The sequence below is a fragment of the Rhinolophus hipposideros genome (genome assembly GCF_964194185.1).
Source record: "Rhinolophus hipposideros genome assembly, chromosome: 11".
NCBI lineage: Eukaryota > Metazoa > Chordata > Mammalia > Chiroptera > Rhinolophidae > Rhinolophus > Rhinolophus hipposideros.
Genome location: NC_138057.1, coordinates 18,537,795 through 18,560,357, shown reverse-complemented (window position 1 = coordinate 18,560,357; position 22,563 = coordinate 18,537,795). Strand labels below are relative to the sequence as shown.

The following is a 22,563-nucleotide window of genomic DNA, read 5'->3' as shown; positions in this document are numbered from 1 at the left end:
ATACACCTTTTTTTCTTTTACTTTTTATTTTGAAATAATTTCAAACTTACAAAACAGTGAAAACAGCCAGAGAACTCCGATATTCCTTTCACCCAGAGACCCTATTCATGTTGCACTGACAGTCCAAATGGTGTTTTTAGCAGGAAAACTTTAATCCTGTCACGCTATACTTACTGTGTTTCCCTGAAAATAAAACCTAGCTAGACCATCAGCTCTAACGTGTTTTTGGAGCAAAACTTAATAGAAGACCCGGTCTTATTTAACTATAATATAAGACCGGCCTTATATAATATAATATTATATAAGACCGGGTCTTATTTTACTGTAAGATAGTGTCTTATATAATATAAGACCTGGTCTGACATTAATTTTTGCTCCAAAAGATGCCTTAGAGCTGATTGTCCGGCTAGGTCTTATTTTCAAGGAAACACAGTATTTATCATATCTTTTCAGTCTCCTTCAATCTGGAACAGTTCCTCAGTTGTTCTTTGTCTTTCATGACTTTCACATGTTTTGATATTAGAAGTGATGTATTTCGTGCAACATTCTTGTTTGGGTTTGCCTGTTGCTCCTCACAGGATAGTCAGGTCAATCATCTTTGGCAGGAATATCAGGGACATAGGGCCCTGCTCTTCTCAGGGCATCCCATACGTGGTACAGGTTGTTTGTCTCCCTACACCAGTGACTGGTGACGTTAGTGACGTTGGTGACGTTAGTGACGTTGGTGACTGGTGACGTTGGTGACGTTTTGATCACTTGCATTCGGTGGTATCTTCCAGGTTTCTCCACTAGTTTTCTCCACTAGTAATTCTCTCTTTTTCCTTTATCATCAATCAATACTTTGTATGTATGGAGATATTTTGAGACTTGATGAATATCCCATTGGTCATCCTACTTTCACCCATTAGTTTTAGTATTCATTAATGTTTTCTTGCTTGAATTAACTATTACTATGATGATGGCCGAAAGGTGATTGTTAAAATTTGTAAAATTTGTATATATTTTAGTAGCCATTCTACTAAGGAAGAGTTGCTCCCTCTCTCTTTCCTTCCCTCCCCGCCCCACCCCTTTTTCTTTCTTTCTTAGTATGATTCATTATTTTGACCCTCAGATTATTCCAGATTAGATCAGTAAGAGCCTCTTTAAATTGGCTCTTGTGTCCTTTTGATGTGACCCTATCACTCTTTGAGTACTTTTCTTCTTTGTGGCATAAATAAGGTGTTCTGGGCTCATCTTGTATTATCCTTAGCTCTGTAATTGCCAGATAGATCAGGTTCCTTTGGGAGGAGGATACTATTTAGAAGCTAAGATCTGGCTACAAATTATCTCATTGGTGCGGGAAAATCACTGCTCCCAGGCCCTTTCAGGAAACAGAATTAGGAAATTCTCTCTCTCCCTCTCTCCCTCTCCTCCCCGCCCTCTTCCCTGTCTCTCTCATGTCTATATTTATTTCTATATCTAGCTATATATATTGAAAACCACAAATTCACACCAATATCTCCAATTGCAATTTAACACCACAGGGTTCATTCTACCTTTCCCTCTTCATATTTGCAAATTTCTTCTCTGACAGTAAGAAACCTGGCTCCCATTATTCTCAAAATATTTGCTCATTTTCTGAGTCCCCCTAAATGTAATCAATCTCCTGTCCCCACTGGGCGACAGCCCTGCTAAAGCTGCCTTTCTCTCTCAGGTCCTGATCTCCACGGGGCAGCCTTGACAGCCTTCCTGGTGCTAAGGGGCCCAGAGGTGTTTCTGTTCTGATAACTCTGCTTGTTGTTGAAGTACTTGGTCTTAAGACAAAACATCCCGCCAACTCATAGTATCTGACTGACAGAATCATCAACTGTTTTCAATGACTGTCATAATCATAGAGTAGTTTCTGTCAAGGAGCTAAGTATCTCCTAGTCCCCACAAATATGCCATGCTGTAATTATCTCTACCTGTGTTTTTCTGAAGACTTTGGAAAATTCTTACTCATCTTTTCCGTCTTGGTTATAACATTCTCTCCTCAGTGGGTGAAGAGAGAGGATTCCCCAATGGCTCCAGATTAGTTTAGCTTTCTTTATGATACTCTCCTATATGTTTTTCATAGTACTTGTGTGTGATTATTTGCTTATTTATGGTTCTTTAATATCTGTCTTTCCCATTAGACTATAATTTCCTCAAGAGCAGGAAGAACATCTGTGTTTTATCCCAAATGCTTAGAGCAGAGTATTTGGCATATAATGGTTTTCAAATATTTGTTGATCTGCAGTTTTAAGCATATATATATGACTGGATAATTCTGAGCTAAGTCGTTTCTAAACAACGTTGAAGATGGAGAGTGAAGACATACCACACACTACGCAAGCGACTGCTGGTGATGGGAATATACGCATCACTGGCTGGCAGCCTGCTTGTGAGCAGACTGTTACCATAGGGCTCAGACGTGTGCCTTGTGGCACTGAGAGCTGATCCTCTGTGTAGCCAAAGTATGTGTGGTAATGGGCCCTGTTGTAATGCATCATGTTCGGATATGCCATTTACATCAGGGTTCTTTGAGGCCGTCAGCTGGATGAGAGCTTTAAAGCAATGTTGTATCTAGATTTTAAAACATTTGGATGCTTTTAACAAGTGCTGTTAAGTCTTCTCAGTTCCATACCCATTGTCTATAAAGCATGTCAGTATTTCCTTTTTCTCTAAGGTACTTGTTTGAAAGACAAAGCACTGTGATGAGGGAACTGACCATCCCTGTTGCTGAGATTTGGGTTCTTGTGTTCAGATCTCTGTGGAAGGAACCCTGTGGTACAATTCTCCGCAGGCTTTGGGACTCCCTCTCTTCCCATACATACCCCCAAATTCATGGAACTGCCAAGTATTTACTTCATTCCTTTCATTCCAGTTAGTGTCATAATTAGTTTCCTGTAAGTAGAGTGGACAATTTTCTGTGATTCTGGTGATGTTGTTCAGTACTGATTCTCTGCCCTTAAAAGTGGAAGATTTATTGTGTTATAGCACTTTCTTGATTTTCAACCCTATGCTCCATTTCACAAGTTCTTCTTGTTTCTGACACTTGGTTGTATATCAGATCAATTCTAAAGAGCATAGAAGCCACATCAATAGTGTACAATAAAATGCAGTTATTGGTGAAAGTTCTGTTGTCCTGTCAAGGGAGAGCTCATTGTCTAAGCAATAAAACATTTGGAAAATGGTCATATTTCACACTGGATCCTGGTATTAGAGGGTAAGTTGAATGTCTGTCTTTATTCCCTAGATCCTGTGGAAATTGCAAAATTTCTATAGTGAATTCTGTAGAAGGATCTGGAATAAAATGTTATGTAATTTTGAAAACACTTGATCTAAAAAAAATTAATAGAAATCTGTTTTTGAATTAATGACTTCCAATGTAGGACTGGATTCATGTCCTTAACAGGAGACAATAGTAATTCTATGCACAAATATTTACCATACTCCTGAAAAACACAGCTTAATTTTGCTTTGTTTTGTTTATGAAATCAGACTCCAACATGCAGCCAACATTGTATAGGGACAGTTGCCACATGTGTGTAATCAGTGTAGTTATGTGAACAGCCAACCAGTGAATTCCTGTCACTGCGTTTTTGTTTTTCTCACACCTGATTTGTCCTTGTCTGTCCTCTCACTAGACTATCAGCTCCATGAGCGTAGTGACCTATTCTGTCTTTTTTTTTTAGGTGAAAAGTTCTTTTTTTAAAAAAATTAAACTTTATTGGGGTGACAATTGTTAGTAAAGTTACATAGATTTCAGGTGTACAATTCTGTATTATATCATCTGTATATCACATTGTGTGTTCACCACCCAGAGTCATGGATGGATGTTGAGAGTATAATGATAAGCGAAATAAGTCAGACAGAAAAAGCAGAGAATCCTATGATTTCATTGATATGTGGTATATAAACCAAAAGCAACAAAAGAACAAGACAAACAAATGAGAAACAAGAACTCATAGACACAGACAATAGTTTAGTGGTTACCAGAGGGTAAGGGGGGTAGGGGATGGGAGATGAGGGTAAAGGGGATCAAATACATGGTGATGGAAGGAGACCTATTCTGTCTTGTTCAACACTGACGCCACTGTTTAGAACAATGCCTGGTACCTAATAGCTACTCAATTGATGGTTGAATGAATGAATGAAATGTGTTTATGAAGATATTTACTTTTTTTGTCAGCAATTCTTCTCCTTTTACTAGCAGTGGTTGACTCCCTGATAATATTTTCTGCACTCGTAGTAGTACGTCTCAAGATAGACTAGAAATACAGCTTCAGTTACTGATGGCACAGCATAGACAAATGGCAAGTGTGTTGAGCTTTTAACATTTTCAAAAAGCAAAGTGTTGGGAGGGAGAGAAACGTCACTGGAAGGCGCACAACTAGTTTTACCACCCAAGTTGGCAGGGGCAAAGGTAAGGAGGTAGGGGCATTGGTGGCTAGCCTAAGAAAACACGCTCCAGTTGGAAATACGAGTCTAAAATGTCAGAGAAAGGCCTGGGTTAGAAGTATAGATTTACTAGTTATCAGCATATTCAAGTTGTACCTGAAACTGTGGAAGTGAATAAGCTCAGGCAGCAAGACTCAGCTGAGGAACAATAAGGAAGTTTAGGGAAGCATTTATTTCAAGAATGAGGCCAGATTTAGATGGAAAAGTCTGGAAAGAAAGATTGAAAAAAATATGTCCTTGAATTTGGCATTTAGGCAGCAATTAGAACTCTTAGCAAGTGCAGTTGAAGTGGAATAGTGGAGACAATAACTAGATAGCAATTATGTTCGGGTGCTTTTATTACAGAAAACAGTACCTCACTTCAAGTCACTCAAAAGTAAAGATTTTTATTGCAAGGATTCCTAGCTTTCCCAGAAAGCTAAGGGCAGAAACTCTACCCCGAGTCCTCAAGAGTACCAGGAGCAAAGATACCAGGCGACATGACGTTCTCTCTCTTTCCCTCTATCTTTCAGGGCCTGCGTAGTACCCGTTTCTGTCATGGATTCTGCTTCTCTCTCCAGTGACTGCTTCATCCCTTTCTATGCCTCTTGTGCTTCTTTGTTTGTATGTAGTAAAATACACATAATGTAAAGTTTACCGTTTTATCTACTTTAGAGTGTACAATTCAGTGGCATTTACTACATTTACTGCATTCACAGTGTGGTGCAACCACCACTATTTAGTTTCATAACATTTTCATCACTGCAAAAGAAAGAAAACCTTGTACCCATTGAGCATTTGCTCCCCATGCCCTATTTCTCCCTGCCCCTAGCAACCAATAATCTGCTTTCTATTTCTGCGGATTTGCCTGTTCTATATATTTAATTTAAGTGGAATCATACACTGTGTGGCCTTTTGTGAATACCTTCTTTCACTTAGCATGATGTTTTCAAGGTTCATCCATATTGTAGCATGTATCAGTATTTCATTCCTTTTTATGGCCAAATAGTATTCCATTGTATTCCATTTTATTTGTCCATTCGTCGGTTGATGGTCAGTTGATGGACATTTAGGTTGTTTCTACTTTTTTCACTATTATGAGTGGTCCTGCTATGAAGATTTGTGTACCAGTTTTTGTTTGAACTCTTGTTTTCAGTTCTTTGGGGTTTATATCTAGGAATGGTGGAATTACTGGATAATATATAAATTCTGTGTCATTTCTGAGGAGCGGCCAAACTATTTTTCCACAGTGGTTGTGCCATTTTTTATTCCTACCAGCAACATATGAGGGCTCCAGTTTCTCCACATCCTTGTAGAGAACAAGCTAACACTTATTTTTTCTATCATTATTATTATTATTATTATTATTATTATTGCCATCCTATTGAGTGTGAAGTAATATTATTTGGCTTTGATACTCATTTTCCTAATGACCAGTGATGTTGACCATCTTTTCAAGTACTTATTAGCCATTTGTAATATATCGTCTTTGGAGAATCATTTATTCAAGTCTTTGATCATGTTTAAAAATTAGACTTTTTATTGTTGAGTTGTAAGACTTCTTTGTATATTCTGGACCCTTATCAGTTATACAATTTGCAAATATTTTCTTGCATTCTGTAGGTTGTCTTTTCACTTTTCTGATAATATCCTTTCATGCACAAGTTTTTAGCTTTGACAAAGTCCAGTTTACCTATTTTTCCTTTTGCTGCTTATGTTTTTGGTGTCCTATCTAAAAAGTCCATTGCCAAATCAAAGATCATGAAGATTTACTCCTATGTTTTTTTCAAAGAGTTTTATGGTTTAATTATTGTATTTAGGTTATTGATCCATTTTAAGTTAATTTTTGTAGATGGTATTAGGTAGGGATCCAACTTTATTTATGCATATGGATGTCTTACTGTCCCAGCACCATTTGTTGAGATGGTACTTTACCCCATTGGATAGTCTTAGCACCTTTGCCAAAAGTTAGTTGACCATAAAGTATGGGTTTATTTCTGGCCTCTCAATTCTAGTCCTTTTGTTTATATGTCTGTCCTTATATTTGCCAGTATCACACTGTTTTGATTACTGTAGCTCTGTAGTAAATTTTGAAATTGGTATGTCTGAGTCTTTCATATTTTTCTTTTGTAAGACTCTTTTGGCTATTAGGGGCTCCTTGCAATTCTATATAAATTTGAGAATAAGCCTTTTCATTTCTGAGGGGAATAAAAAAAAAGGCTGTTGGAATTTTGATAGGGATTGTGTTGAATCTGTAGATAGCTTTGGGTAGTATTGTCATCTTAACAATATTTCCAATCCATAAACACCAGATGTCTTTCCATTTATTTGCATGTTCTTTAATTTCTTTCAGCAATATTTTGTACTTTTCACTGTATGTGTCTTTCACCTTGATTAAATTTGTTTTTAAAATTTATTAGGGTGAGAATGGTTAGTAAAATTACATAGATTTCAGGTGTACAATTCTGTATTACATCATCTATAAATCCCATTGTGTGTTCACCACCCAGAGTCAGTTCTCCTTCCATCACCATATATTTGACCCCATTTACTCTCATGTACCATCTCCCTCCCCTCCTACCCTCTGGTAATCACTAAATTATTGTCTGTGTCTATGAGTACTATTGCAAGTGGCATTGTCTCATAATTTTCTTTTCAGATTATTCATTGCTCGGATATAGAAATACAATTTTTGTATGTTGATCTTATACCCTGCAACTTTACTGATTCTGTTTTTCTATATATAGGTTCATGTCATCTGCTAATGAGATAGTTTTACTTCTTCCTTTCCGATCTGGATTTTTTATTTTTTCCTTTCCTAATGGCTCTGGCTAGAACATCCAATACAAAGTGGTCAAAGTGGGCATTCTCATTTTGTTCCTGATTGTAGAGGGAAAGCTTTCAGTCTTTCACCATGGAGTATGATGTTCACTGTGGGTTTTTCACAAGTGTCCTTTATCGTGTTAAGATAATTCTATTCTATTCATAGTTTTCTGAGTATTTTTTAATCATAAAAGGGTATTGGATTTTTTCAAAAGCTTTCTGTGTAAATTGAGATGATCATGTTCTCCCTTCATTCTATTAATGTGGTATATTTCATTGATTGATTTTCTTATATTGAATGACACTGCACTCCTAGAATAAATTCTGCGTGCTCATCGTGTATAATCCTTTTAGTATGCCATTGGATTCATTTTACCAGTATTTTGTTGAAATTTTTCACATCTGTATTCCTAACCAATATTGGTCTGTAGTTTTATTGTGATGTCTTTGTCTGGCTTTGGTATCACGATAATGCTAGTCTCACAGAATGAGTTAAGAATATTTTAGCTTTGACAACGTCCAAAAAGTTCCTCTTCTATTTTTTTTTTTTTTTGGAAGAAATTCAGAAGGATTGATGTCAATTCTTCTTTAAGTGTTTGGTGGAATTTACCAGTGAAACCATCTGGTCTTGGGCTTTTCTTGGTTGGGAGGTGTTTATTTTATTTTATAAGTCTGTTTATATTTTCTATTTATTCTTGAGTCAGTTTAGGTGATTTGTGTGCTTCTAGGAGTTTGCTCATTTTATCTCAATTATCTAACTAGTTGGCATACAATATTTTCTAGTTTTCTTTTATAGTCCTTTTTATTTCTGTAAGGTCAGTAGAAATACCTCCATTTTCATTTCATTTCAGTTAATTGCATCTTCCTTCCCAACCAATATACCTTTTATTTCTTTTTCTTTGTCCTATTTTATAAGCTAAAACTTCCATTATAATATTGAAAAGGAGTAGTGAGTGGAGACATCCTTGCCTTATACCTGATCTTAGTGAGAAAGCTTCTAATTTCTTACCATTACGTGTGATGTTAGCTGTTGTTTTTTTGTAGGTGTTCTTTATCAAGTTGAGGAAGTTCCTCTCTATTTTTAGTTTACTGAAAGTTTTTTTTTTTTTATCATGAATGGGTGTTGGACTTTGTTAAATGCTTTTTCTGTATCTGTTGACATGTTCATGTGACTTTTTTTCTTTAGTCTACTGATGTGATGGATTGCATTAATTGATTTTCAGATACCTGGGATAAATCCCACTTGATCATGGTGTGTAATTCTTTTTATACATTATTGGATTTGGCATGCTAATTTTGTTGAGGATTTTTGTGTCTGTTCATGAGAGATACTGGTTTATAGTTTTTTTTGTTATATCTTTGTTTTTTGGTATTAGGGTAATGCTGACCTTGTAGAATGAGCTAGGAAATATTCCCTCTGTTTATGTCTTCTGAAAAAGATTATGGAAAATTGGTACAATTTCTTCCTGAAATATTTGGAGAATTTCCCAGTGAACCCATCTGGGTATAGTGATTTCTGTTTTTTAGAGGGTTATTAATTATTGACTCAATTTTTAAATCGATATAGGACTATACAGACTATCTGTTTCTTCTTGTGTGAGCTTTGACAGATTGTATCTTTCAAAGAATTGGCCCATTTCATTTAGGTTATCAAATTCGTGGGCGTATAAGAGTTGTCCACACAGAGCCTTCAGCATTTCATCAATTACAGTTTAGGTTTTCCTCCCCAGTACTGCAGTGTTTTCTGCTCATCAGTCTCTGCTCTGGTAAGCTATGACTCCCTTTACTGACATACCTTGGAGATATTGTGAGTTCAGTTCCAGACCATCACAGTAAAGCAAATATTGCAGGAAAGCAAGTCATGTGAATTTTTTGGTTTCCCAGTACATATAAAAGTTATGTTTACACTATGCTGTAGTCCATGAAGTGTGTGATAGCATTATTTAAAAAAAAAAGGTACATACCTGAATTAAAAAGAACTTTATTTCTTAAAAAATGCTAACTATCACCGAAACCTTCAGCAAGTCGTAATCTTTTTCCTGGTGAAGGGTCCTGCCTCAGTGTTGATGAAAACACACTGTCTGTAAAGTACCATAAAATGAGGTATACCTGTATTCGTCTGTCTGCTTTTCCAATCTCGGGGCAGCAGTTTGCCCTGTGTTCTTCCCTCTCTTAGGGATCCAAGAAGAGTTGACTTTTCAGTCTGTTCAGCTGTTTACTGGTTGTTAGGACAGAGTGGCGACTTTTAAGTTCCTTACATACAGAACTGGAAACCAAAAGTCGCTCCTTTTTTTTTTTTTAATTACAAAAAGCACATAACATAAAATTCAACATCTTGGTCATTTTTAAATAGACATTTCAGTAGTGTTAAGTATCTCTACATTGTTGTATACCCACATGGTTGTGAAACCAATCTCCAGAAATTTTTCGTCTTGCAAAACTGAAACTCTAGACCCATTTCAGTTTAGACCCATTAAACAATGCCTACCTTTTCTCCCTTTCCCTGACCCCTAGTAATCACCATCTTTCTGTTTCTATTAACGTGATTACTTTACCTGATATAAGTGGAATCATGCAGAATGTATCTTGTTGTGACTGGCTTATTTCACTTAGTGCAGAGTCCTCAAGGTTTACCCATGTGGCATATGACAGGATTTCTTTTCTTTTTAAGGTTAAATGCTATTTCATTTTGTATCTATATCAATTTTGTTTATTCATTTATCTGTCGATGGATATTTGGGTTGTTTCTAGTCTTTGCTATTGTAAATAGTACTGCTGTGCACATGGGTGAACAAATACCTCTTCAAGACTTTGCTTGCAATTATTTTGGCTATATACCCAAAGTGGGATTACTGGATCATGTGGTAGTTCTATTTTTAATTTTTTCCATACTGTTTTACATAGCGGTTCCACCATTTTACAATACCACCAACAGTACAAAAGGGTTCCAATTTCTCCACATCTTTGTCAACACTTGTTATTTATTTTCATTTTCTTTCTTTTTTTTAATAGTAGCCATTCTAGTGGCTGTGAGGTGATATCTCATTGTCATTTTCATTTGCATTTCTCTGATAATTAGTGATGTTGAACATGTTTTAATACCCTGGTTGGCTATTTATATCATCTTTAGAGAAATGTTTAAGTTCTTTGCCCATTTTTATGTGTTTCTCCTTTTCCCTAGACTTCTCCTTTCTTTGATTGTTTTTACTTTTGTTGACTCTGCCTTCACTTTGGCCCTGTCTTTCAACCTCTGTTAATTCTCCTGCTTTTCCTGCTGCTTCTGCTTCTGCTTCTTTTTCCTGGGCTCCTCCTTTCTGTAGCTGTTTTCCTGTTTGCCGACTCTCCCTATTTCTGCTTTCCCTTTCTTCAGCAGTTGCTGATTCTGTGGCTTTTTCGGCCTCTGCTTGTCCTTTCTGCAGCTGGTTTCCTGTTTGCCGACTCTCCCCACTTCTGCTTTCCCTTTCTTCAGTAGCTGCTGATTCTGTGGGTTTTTGACCTCTGCTTCTCTTTTTTCTGGTGCTTCTCCTTTCTATAGCTGGTTTCCTTTTGCCAACTCTCCATACTGCTGCTTTCCCTTTCTTCAGTAGCTGCTGATTCTGTGGGTTTTCGACCTCTGCTTCTCTTTTTTCTGGTGCTTCTCCTTTCTGTAGCTGGTTTTCCTTTTGCTGACTCTCCCCACTTCTGCTTTCCCTTTCTTCAGTAGATGCTGATTCTTTGGCTTTTTCAGCCTCTGTTTCTCCTTTTGTCTGGTGTTTCTCCTTTCTGTAGCTTGTTTCCTTTTGCCAATTCTCCGTACTGCTGCTTTCCCTTTCTTCAGTACCTGCTGATTCTGTGGGTTTTTCGGCCTCTGCTTCTCCTTTTTCTGGTGCTTCTCCTTTCTGTAGCTGGTTTTCCTTTTGCTGACTCTCCCCACTTCTGCTTTCCCTTTCTTCAGTAGATGCTGATTATTTGGCTTTTTCAGCCTCTGCTTCTCCTTTTTCTGGTGCTTCTCCTTTCTGTAGCTGGTTTTCCTTTTGCTGACTCTCCCCACTTCTGCTTTCCCTTTCTTCAGTAGCTGCTGATTCTGTGGGGTTTTCAGCCTTTGCTTCTCCTTTTCCTAAGCTTCTCCTTTCTGCAGCTGGTTTCCTTTTGCTGACTCTCCCCACTTCTGCTTTCCCTTTCTTCAGTAGCTGCTGATTCTGTGGGTTTTTCAGCCTCTGCTTCTCCTTTCTGCAGCTGGTTTCCTTTTACCGACTCTCCCCACTTCTGCTTTCCCTTTCTTCAGTAGCTGCTGATTCTGTGGCTTTTTCGGCCTCTGCTTCTCATTTTTCTGGTGCTTCTCCTTTCTGTAGCTGGTTTTCCTTTTGCTGACTCTCCCCACTTCTGCTTTCCCTTTCTTCAGTAGATGCTGATTATTTGGCTTTTTCAGCCTCTGCTTCTCCTTTTTCTGGTGCTTCTCCTTTCTGTAGCTGGTTTTCCTTTTGCTGACTCTCCCCACTTCTGCTTTTCCTTTCTTTAGTAGCTGCTGATTCTGTGGGGTTTCCGGCCTTTGCTTCTCCTTTTCCTAGGCTTCTCCTTTCTGCAGCTGGTTTCCTTTTGCTGACTCTCCCCACTTCTGCTTTCCCTTTCTTCAGTAGCTGCTGATTCTGTGGGTTTTTCAGCCTCTGCTTCTCCTTTCTGCAGCTGGTTTCCTTTTGCCGACTCTCCCCACTTCTGCTTTCCCTTTCTTCAGTAGCTGCTGATTCTGTGGGTTTTTCAACCTCTGTGTCTCCTTTTTCTGGTGCTTCTCCTTTCTGCAGCTGGTTTCCTTTTGCTGACTCTCCCCACTTCTGCTTTCCCTTTCTTCAGTAGCTGCTGATTCTGTGGGTTTTTCAGCCTCTGCTTCTCCTTTCTGCAGCTGGTTTCCTTTTGCCGACTCTCCCCACTTCTGCTTTCCCTTTCTTCAGTAGCTGCTGATTCTGTGGCTTTTTCGGCCTCTGCTTCTCCTTTTTCTGGTGCTTCTCCTTTCTGTAGCTGGTTTTCCTTTTGCTGACTCTCGCCACTTCTGCTTTCCCTTTCTTCAGTAGATGCTGATTATTTGGCTTTTTCGGCCTCTGCTTCTCCTTTTTCTGGTGCTTCTCCTTTCTGTAGCTGGTTTTCCTTTTGCTGACTCTCCCCACTTCTGCTTTCCCTTTCTTTAGTAGCTGCTGATTCTGTGGGTTTTTCAGCCTCTGCTTCTCCTTTCTGCAGCTGGTTTCCTTTTGCCGACTCTCCCCACTTCTGCTTCCCTTTCTTCAGTAGCTGCTGATTCTGTGGGTTTTTCAGCCTCTGCTTCTCCTTTCTGCAGCTGGTTTCCTTTTGCCGACTCTCCCCATTTCTGCTTTCCCTTTCTTCAGTAGCTGCTGATTCTGTGGGGTTTTCAACCTCTGCGTCTCCTTTTTCTGGTGCTTCTCCTTTCTGCAGCTGGTTTCCTTTTGCCAACTCTCCCCACTTCTGCTTTCCCTTTCTTCAGTAGCTGCTGATTCTGTGGCTTTTTCAGCCTCTGCTTCTCCTTTCTGCAGCTGGTTTCCTTTTGCCGACTCTCCCTACTTTTGCTTTCCCTTTCTTCTGTAGCTGCTGATTCTGTGGCTTTTTCAGCCTCTGCTTCTCCTTTTGCTGTGCTTGTTCTTTCTGTGGCTGATTTTTCTTTTGCTGACTCTGTCCCTGCTTCTGCTTTCCCTTTTTCAGTGTCTGCAGATTCTGCAGCCTTTTCTACTGATTCCTATCTTGCTTTCCCTTTTCCTGCTAATGCTTTTTCTTTTGTTGATTCTGCTTCTCTTTCTCTGATGCTGATTTCCTTTCTGCTGCTTAAGTCACTCCTGCTACTTTTGCTCTCCTTCTTGGTCTTCTACTTTTATATCTGTCATTTCTGACCTCCTTGTAACTTTACTTTTACATGACACTTAATGGCTACTCCAGCCTTGACTTAATGGCACCTTAATGGCTACACTCAGAACTGCTCCACTTCTCATTATGTTCCGTTTCAAATTACCCATCCCACCTGAATAAAAAGAATAGAATATTAAAGTTATGGTATACTGTGTCACAGATAGCTGGTTAACCTATGGATTAGCTGTTACCTTACATGCTCACCTCTGGGGCTATCAGCCAGCCATGGCACAGGCTGAGGAATAGAATGGTGAGTCACATGGTACAGAACATGCCCATTTTGGGCTATAAGGACTGAAGGTAATCCATAATCCTTAGGAGAGAATGGACCCAAGTAGGCAGTAATTGTCACTCTTGTGGAAGCGGATTGAAGAGTCAGCGAGCGGTGAGGCATTAACGTAGAGAAAGTTACTCTTTTTAGAAAGCGGGGTGAAAAGAAATGAGGAAATGTATGGAAGACAGCTAAGTAGCTATGTGGCGTATTCCTGTCCAGATAAGAGGGGAAGACTGGAGACAAGTAAGAGAGAGAAAAATAGAGGGAACAGGGTTTTGCAGCAAATTGGCTTGAGGTTTAAGAGCACAGGATTGAAGGATGGATGAGAGTGGAAGATGTGATACCAAATCCTTTGAAACTGGAAGAACCAGAAGGGAAAGTTGGCCTTTTCCATTTTCATAATGATGTCAGATGTTTTATTATTTTTTTCCTTTCTGTTGCAGGTCCTGAATCTGTGCCTCCTTCCCTTCTCAAGGTCGTGATGAAACCCATAGCCACTGTTGGCGAAAGCTACCAGTACCCTCCTGTGAACTGGGCTGCACTCCTCTCTCCACTTATGAGGCTAAACTTTGGTGAATATCAAGAGTCTTTAGGTCTTCAGACTTTGCTTTTAGGGGGTGACCTGGGTAGAAAAATAGTGTGTGTCACAATTGGTTAGTGACTGGATAGAGTTTTGGGATTTTGAAGTTTGATTTCTTGAATGGGACTGCTGGGTTACTTCCACTGGTCCCTTTACAAATAGCCGAGGGTAAGAAGGAGGGCTGAAGACACAGACCAGGTGGCACTCATCAAGACGATACTTGACTGATTTACATGTTGCTCAGCATCTGTTGCAGACCCCTGAAAGCCAGGTTTGATGGTTATCAAACTGCATTTCCAGAGCCCTGTATTTCAAGAAAGTAGCCGAAGGGGTGCTGTAACCGTTTTCTATCGCTACTGTAACAAATTACCACAGACACAGTGGCTGGAAGCAGCTGTTTATTTTCTTATAATTCTGGAGGTCACAAGTCCAGCATAGCCCTCACTGCGCTGACATCAAGGTACCAGCAGAGCAGTGTTATTTCCTAGATGCTTTAAGGGAGTGCCGTGGTCTGAATGTTTGTGTCCCCCCACAATTATATGTGGAACCTCCCGTGTCATGGCATTAGGAGGTGGGGCCTTTGGGAGGTGATTAGGTCATGAGGGTGGAGCCCATGTAGTTCCCTTAGAAAAGAGGTCCCACAGAACTTCCTTATCCCTTCCACCATGTGAGGACTCGGTGACAAGTTGGCAGTCCACATCCCAGAAAAGGGCTCTCACCAGGACCTGACCCCGCTGGCACCTGGCTCTTGGACTTCCAGCCTCCAGAACTGTGAGAAATAAGTTTCTGTTGTTTACAAGCCACCCAGCCTGTGGTATTTTATTATAGCAGCCCAAAGAGACTAAGAAAGGAAGAATCTGTTTTCTTCCCTTTTGCAGCTTCTAGAGGCTGCCCACAGTCCTTGATTTGTGGCCTCCTTTCTCCATCTTCAAAGGAAACAACAGAGGGCTGAGGACTCGTTTTCTGGTTCTCTGCCACTGGGAAAGGTTATCCATGTTGAAGGATTCATGTGATTAATGAGTCCAGGTGAATAATCCAGGATAATCTCCCCATTTTAAGGTCCTTTGCCTTAACCACATCTGCAAAGTTCCTTTGCTGTGCAAGGTAATATGTTCACAGATTCCAGAGATTAGGATTTGGACATCTTTGGGGACCATTATTCTGTCTACCATAGATACTGGGTGATGAGAGGGAATGCATGCCTTCACACACTAATTCCTCCACAGCCCCTTCTTTTATGGAATTAGCAAATTTAATTTCATGTACTTGCCTCCACCTCCAAAAATAAGAGGGAGGGAGAATAATTTTAACAATGCTATAATTGTGGTGTTTGTGTATTTGCCATGTGTGCTCTATTTTTACAGTAGGGTGCTTATTTACATAGGCTATACAGAAAGATTTATATAGTATAATTTATGTGCAGTTTAAGGGATAATCAAAGGTAATTTTGACTATGCACAATTTTTCACTTAAATGCTTTCATTTTATCCTAATCCCTGTATAAGATACAGTGTTACTATACAGAGTTTTCAGAGATTCATTTGAAAAATACGTCCTCCTGTCCCCCTTATCCCCCCTTTTGCGTGCTATATTGAAAATGTTCTTGTTTTGCCAAAACTCCTTAGAAGACAGAAGAAAGGTCTGGTTGGGAAGATACGTCTGCTGATGGGGATCAGACTGTTAAAAATTCCCGATCACTAGAGAATGTGGCCACATCTTTGAGTCCTTCCAGACCTAGACAGATTTCTCTATGTTCTGAATACAAGGTTAAGAGGAGGGGAGAAACAGAAAGACATTTTTAGCTAAAATTATTTTAAAATTATGATAGTATTTGAGTGTTTAGGTTTCTCTGGATTTCATAAGAGAAATTTCCCTTTCTAGGTCAAGGCCCTTGCCATTTCTAAGACCTGGGACACTGATGCCAGTGGATACATTTTTTTGCCTTGTAACTAAAAGACCTCTTGAAATACCTTTCGGTTTACTGAAGTTCTATTACCTGTAGAAGTCACACAAGCAGATGCTTTAATTTGAGACGCTGAAAGCTTAAAATGAGTCAAAGAAGCAGCTCCATTAGATACTCTTTTCTTTTCTTCTGTTTCAGGTGAAGAGATACAACAACTGTGCCTTGAAATCTTGGTGACCCAGGCACAGTCATCCCAGAATGCAGCTGCACTGTTGGGATTGTGGGTGATGCCACCACTGATTCATGGTCTGAGTGTATGTAGCAGCTAAGGTGTTGGGCAAGGGGAGGGTAATTTTCTTTGGGAGGGTGGGAGATTAACATTTATTTGGGTGTGTGTTCTCAAAGTCAAGAATGAACAAGTGGGATTTTACAAAAATCAAGAGTTTGACAGTAGTAGCTGGCCACCAGGGTGGAAAATTGTGTGATTCAGAACTCTGCCATAGCCATCACCATTCATGCTTTTAGCTACCATTTATTACAAAAAAGGGAAAATGATCAGAGATTTTAAAGTTCCTTTCTCAAGATCATACAACTAGAAAGTTGTAGCGTTATTTGAAGCTAGGTTTATTTGTTTTATATAATATACCTAACTTTTCAGTAGGTATAAAGAGAAAGGCAAATCTACATGTACTAGGTAAATGATCCCTCCCTTTCACAGAAAAGGCAGCAATTTAGGTGAGTCTCGAAGGCTTGGTACGATCTGGTAAGTGGAGAGAGGAGATATCTCTGCTAGCGTGTTCAGCTTGAGTAAAGTACTCAGGAAGAAACAATGTACCTGGTATTTGTGACAGAGAGAGGGACCAGCACCCTTCACAGTATATAGGCTAAGCGTGGATAAGAAGAATGGGGCAAGATTATTGAAAGATGTGAAATTAGTAAAGATGTATAATTTTGAGTACATTTCAAGCTAGGACCAAAAAACCACGTTCCATGATTCCTGAGACGTGTACCAATTGATTATACATTAAATGATCTCAGGTTTGTTATTCTTCTGTTCTAGGAGGCTTTAATTCTTTGAGCATACTGCAAAGCCGTCTTATTATTTCCTCAGATTTTTGGCTTCAGTCCGTACTCTGCACTTTTTTCTTTTAAGCTTTCCTACATCTCCTAATATTTTTTAATTGAAGATTGATGTCATTGAGATCTGCATCCTTTCTGTCAGTTATTACCATTACCTGTCGGCTGCCACTTAATGAGCACTTGCTGTGTGCCTGCTACTTGTAAGCACTCAGTGAGTACTTTCACAGAGCCAATTTAATCTCTTCGACCCTAACAGGCTGATTTTTTTTTCCAGCTTTATTTAGTTATAATTTATATTCCATAAAATATTGCCACTTTAAGTGTAATTGGAGTTTTAGTACATTGATACATTTTTTTCTCTCTTTTCTTTTTTTTAATTTATTGGGGTGACAATTGTTAGTAAAATTACATAGATTTCAGGTGTACAATTCTGTATTACATCATCTATAAATCCCATTGTGTGTTCACCACCCAGAGTCAGTTCTCCTTCCATCACCATATATTTGATCCCCTTTACCCTCATCACCCACCCCCCACCCCCTTACCCTCTGGTAACCACTAAACTATTGTCTGTGTCTATGAGTTTTTGTTTCTCATTTGTTTGTCTTATTCTTTTGTTGTTTTTATTGTTGGTTTATATACCACATATCAGTGAAATCATATGATTCTCTGCTTTTTCTGTCTGACTTATTTCACTTACTCTCAAGATCCATCCATGTTGTCACAAATGTTCCTATATCATCTTTTCTTACCGCCGAATAGTATTCCACTGTGTATATATACCACAACTTCTTTATCCATTCATCTATTGAAGGACATTTTGGTAGTTTCCATGTCTTGGCCACCGTAAACAAAGCTGCAATGAACATTGGAGCACACGTATCTTTATGGAGAAATGTTTTCAGATTTTTTGGGTAGATACCCAGAAGAGGGGTTACTTGGTCATATGGTAATTCTATTCGTAATTTTTTTAGGAACCTCCACACTGCCTTCCATAGCTTTTTCTCCACAGCCTCTCCTTGTTACTATTTGTCTTGTTGATGATAGCCATTCTGACTGGGGTGATGTGATATCTCATTGTGGTTTTTATTTGCATTTCTCTGATGATTAGTGATGTTGAGCATTTTTTCATATGTCTATTTACCATTTGTATGTCCTCTTTGGAGAAATGTCTCTTCAGATCCTCTGCCCATTTTTCAATTGGGTTGTTTGGTTTTTTGTTATTGAGTTTCATGAGTTCCTTGTATATTTTGGATATTAGCCCCTTGTTGGAGGCAATGTTTGCAAAAATCTTCTCCCATTCAGTTGGTTGCCTCTTTATTTTGTCGATGGTTTTTTTTGCTGTGCAGAAACTTTTAAGTTTCATATAGTCCCATTCGTTTATTTTAGCTTTTACTTCCATTGCCTTTGGAGTCAAATTCATAAAATGCTCTTTGAACCCAAGATCCATAAGTTTAGTACCTATGTTTTCTTCTATGCAGTTTATTGTGTCAGGTCTTACGCTTAAGTCTTTGATCCATTTTGAGTTAATTTTGGTACATGGTGACAGATAACAATCCAGTTTCATTCTTTTGCACGTAGCTATCCAATTCTGCCAGCACCATTTATTGAAGAGGCTGTCTTTCCTCCATTGTATGTTTTTAGCTTCTTTGTCAAAAATTATCTGTCCATATTTATTTATTATGTGGTTTTACTACTGGGTTCTCAATTCTATTCCATTGGTCTATGTGTCTGTTTTTCTGCCAATACCATGCTGTTTTGATTATTGCAGCCCTGTAGTACAAGGTAAAGTCGGGGAGTGTGATACCTCCAGTATTGTTCTTTTTTCTTAAAATTGCTTTGGCTATTCGAGGTCTTTTGTGGTTCCAAACAAATCTGATGATTTTTTGTTTTATTTCTTTAAAAAATACCATTGGGATTTTGATGGGGATTGCATTAAATCTGTATATTGCTTTGGGTAATATGGCCATTTTAACTATGTTGATTCTTCCAATCCATGAGCACGGAATGTCTTTCCATTTCTTTGTGTCTTCTTCAATTTCTTTCAAAAGTGTCTTATAGTTTTCAGCATATAGGTCCTTCACATCCTTGGTTAAGTTTATTCCTAGGTATTTTATTCTTTTTTCTGCAATTGCAAAAGGAATTGTTTTTGGTATTTCTTTTTCTGAGATTTCATTGTTAGTATATAGGAATGCAATGGACTTTTGTACGTTGATTTTGTAGCCAGTAACTTTACTATATTCGTTGATTGTTTCTAGTAGCTTTTTGGTGGAGTCTTTAGGGTTTTCTCTATATAGCATCATGTCATCTGCAAAGAGTGATAATTTAACTTCTTCATTCCCAATTTGGATGCCTTTTATTTCTTTCTCTTGCCTGATTGCTCTGGCAAGGACTTCCAACACAATGTTGAAAAGCAGAGGTGATAGGGGACAGCCCTGTCGTGTTCCTGAACGTAGAGCAAAGGGCTTCAGTTTTTCACCGTTAATTATGAGATTAGCTGAGGGCTTGTCATATATGGCCTTTATTATGTTAAGGTATTTTCCTTCTATACCTATTTTATTGTTTTAATCATAAATGGATATTGTATCTTGTCAAATGCTTTTTCTGCATCAATTGATGTAATCATATGATTTTTGTCCTTTATTTTGTTTATGTGATGTATCACATTGATGGATTTGTGTATGTTGAACCATCCTTGTGCCCCGGGGATGAACCCGACTTGGTTGTAATGAATAATCTTTTTAATGCATTGTTGTATTCGATTTGCTAGAATTTTGTTTAGGATTTTTGCATCTGTATTCATCAGAGATATAGGTCTGTAGTTTTCTTTTTTTGTGTTGTCCTTACCAGGTTTTGGTATCCGGGTAATGTTGGCCTCATAAAATGAGTTAGGGAGTACTGTCTCTTCTTCAATTTTTTGAAAGAGTTTGAGGAGGATTGGTATTAGATCCTCTTTGAAGGTTTGGTAGAATTCACTAGTGAAGCCATGTGGACCCAGACTTTTGCTTTTGGGAAGGTTTTGGATGACTGATTCAATTTCGTTACTGGTGATCGGTCTCTTTAGATTTTCCAGTTCTTCATGGTTCAGTCTTGGAAGGCTATATGTTTCTAAGTACTTGTCCATTTCTTCTAGGTTATTGAATTTGGTGGCATATAGTCCTTCATAGTATTCTTGCATGATCCTTTGTATTTCTGTGATGTCCATGATAACTTCCCCTTTTTCATTTCTGATTTTGTTAATTAGTGTCTTCTCTCTTTTTATCTTAGTGAGTCTAGCCAAGGGTTTGTCGATTTTGTTAATCTTTTCAAAGAACCAGCTCTTTGTCACGTTAATTTTTCCTATTGTCTTTATGTTCTCTATTTCATTGAGCTCTGCTCTGATTTTTGTTATTTCCTTTCTTCTGCTGACCTTGGATTTCACTTGTTCTTTTTCTAGTTCTTTAAGGTGTAACATGAGGTTATTTATTTGGGATTTTTCTTGTTTCTTGAGATATGCCTGTAATGATACAAATTTCCCTCTTAAAACTGCTTTCGCTGCATACAAAAAATTTGGTAGGATGTATTTTCATTGTCATTTGTTTCTATGTATCTTTTAATCTCTCCCAGTCGTTCTTTAAAAGTATGTGGTTTAATCTCCATGTATTTGTGTTTTTTCCTGCTTTCTTTTCGCAGTTGATAGCTAATTTCAAAGCCTTGTGATCAGAGAATATGCTTGGTATGATTTCAACCTTCTTAAATTTGCTGAAGCTGATTTTATGTCCCAATATATGGTCTATCCTTGAGAATGTTCCATGTACACTCGAAAAGAATGTATAGTGTGATGTTTTAGGATGAAGTGCTCTATATATTTCAATTATGTCTATTTTATCTAATATGTCATTTAGGGCTACTATTTCGTTATTTATGTTCTGTTTGGATCTATCCATAGCTGTCGATGTATTTAAGTCCCCTAGTATAATTGTGTTTTGGTCAATTTCTCCCTTTAGTTCTGTTAGTAGTTGCTTGGTATATTTCGGTGTTCCCTGATTGGGGGCATAAATATTGATGACTGTTATGTCTTCTTGTTGTATAGTCCCCTTTACCATGATGAAATGTCCATCTTTGTCTCTTGTTATCTTTTTCACCCTGAAGTCTGTTTCATCTGATATCATTATGACTACACCTGATTTTCTCTGGGTACCATTTGCTTGGAGTGTCAATTTCCGCCCTTTCACTTTGAGTCTATGCTTGTCCTTGTAGCTGAGATGTGTCTCTTGGAGACAGCATATGGTTGGGTTTAGTTTTTTGATCCAATCTGCTAGTCTGTGCCTTTTTATTGGTGAGTTCAGTCCATTTACATTTAGGGTGATTATTGATATGTGAGGATTTCCTGTCATTCTATCTCTAGTTTTCTGGTAAGGCTGTGTCTCCATTGTTTCTTTGCCTTTTTGTTATTGTCTATTATTTCTGTGTGGTGGTATTCTATGTTTCCTTCTGTTTCTTCTTTTATTACAGTATATATTTCAGTTCTGGATTTTTTTTTTGAGTGTTTACCCTTAAGTTTATGTAAAAGAAAGTTTGATATTTAGAATATTACATTTTCTTCAGCACGCTTACTTTCTCCATTCCCATATTCCGGTTCAGGCCTTTACTCTCCCCCTTTTTATGTTTCGGTTGCCACAAATTGTCCCTGTTAATGGTGGTCGAATAGCCTCTGTTAGTATTTCTTGTAGTGCAGGTCGTATATTAGAAAAATTCCCTCAGCTTCTGTATGTCTGGAAAGGTCTTTGTTCCTCCTTCATATCTAAAGGATATCTTTGCTGGATATATTACTGTTGGCTCATAATTTCTCTCTTTGAATAGTTTGAATATTTGGTTCCACTCCCTCCTGGCTTGTAGAGTTTCTGCTGAAAAATCTGATGATAATCTAATGGGATTTCCTTTGTAGGTTGCCGTCTTCTTTTCCCTGGCTGCCTTGAGGATTCTTTCTTTGTCGTTGATTTTAGACAGCTTCAATACAATGTGCCTTGGAGAAGGCCTGTTGGGATTGGGGTAATTAGGTGTTCTATTTGCTTCTTGGATTTGAGGATCCAGTTCTGTCCACAAGTTTGGGAAGTTCTCATCAACAATTTGTTTGAATATATTCTCTGTTCCCTTTTCTCTTTCTTCTCCTTCTGGTATGCCCATTATTCTTATATTGCTCTTTCTGATGGAGTCAGAAAGTTCTTGTAGAGTTCTTTCATTTTAAGTCTCAAGTCTCTTTCTTCCTTCATCCGTGTCATTTCCAGGTTTCTATCTTCGATGTCACTGATTCTTTCCTCCATCTGGTCAACTCTACTACCTAAGCTGCTTATTTCATTCTTAATTTTTCTATTGAGTTGTTAATCTCCAGAAATTCCATTTGGTTCTTTTTTAAAATTTCAATCTCTTTCGTAAAATGCTCATGTTGTTCTTTGATTGTGTTTCTGAGTTAATTAAACTGCCTTTCTGTGTTTTCTTGCATGTCGTTGAGTTTTTTCAGAAGTGCAATCTTGAATTCTCTGTCATTTAAGTCACATATTTACATATCTTTAAGTTCCTTTTCTGGAGACTTTTCAC

The 22,563-nt window shown here is 38.2% G+C and overlaps 1 protein-coding gene across 3 annotated transcripts in view; it reads left to right on the top strand.

The window, feature by feature from the left end:
• FOCAD (focadhesin) overlaps window positions 1–22,563 on the top strand; it is a 282,277-nt gene that overhangs the window by 240,612 nt on the left and 19,102 nt on the right. For all 3 annotated transcript variants that reach the window (XR_013994507.1, XM_081067235.1, XM_081067234.1), the window contains exons 36-37: window positions 13,867–13,995; window positions 16,105–16,220. Coding sequence is in view for 2 of the 3 variants with exons in the window: in XM_081067235.1 (XP_080923361.1) it covers window positions 13,867–13,995; window positions 16,105–16,220 (245 nt within the window). In the remaining variant the exon portion in view is untranslated. The remainder of the gene's footprint in view (window positions 1–13,866; window positions 13,996–16,104; window positions 16,221–22,563) is intronic.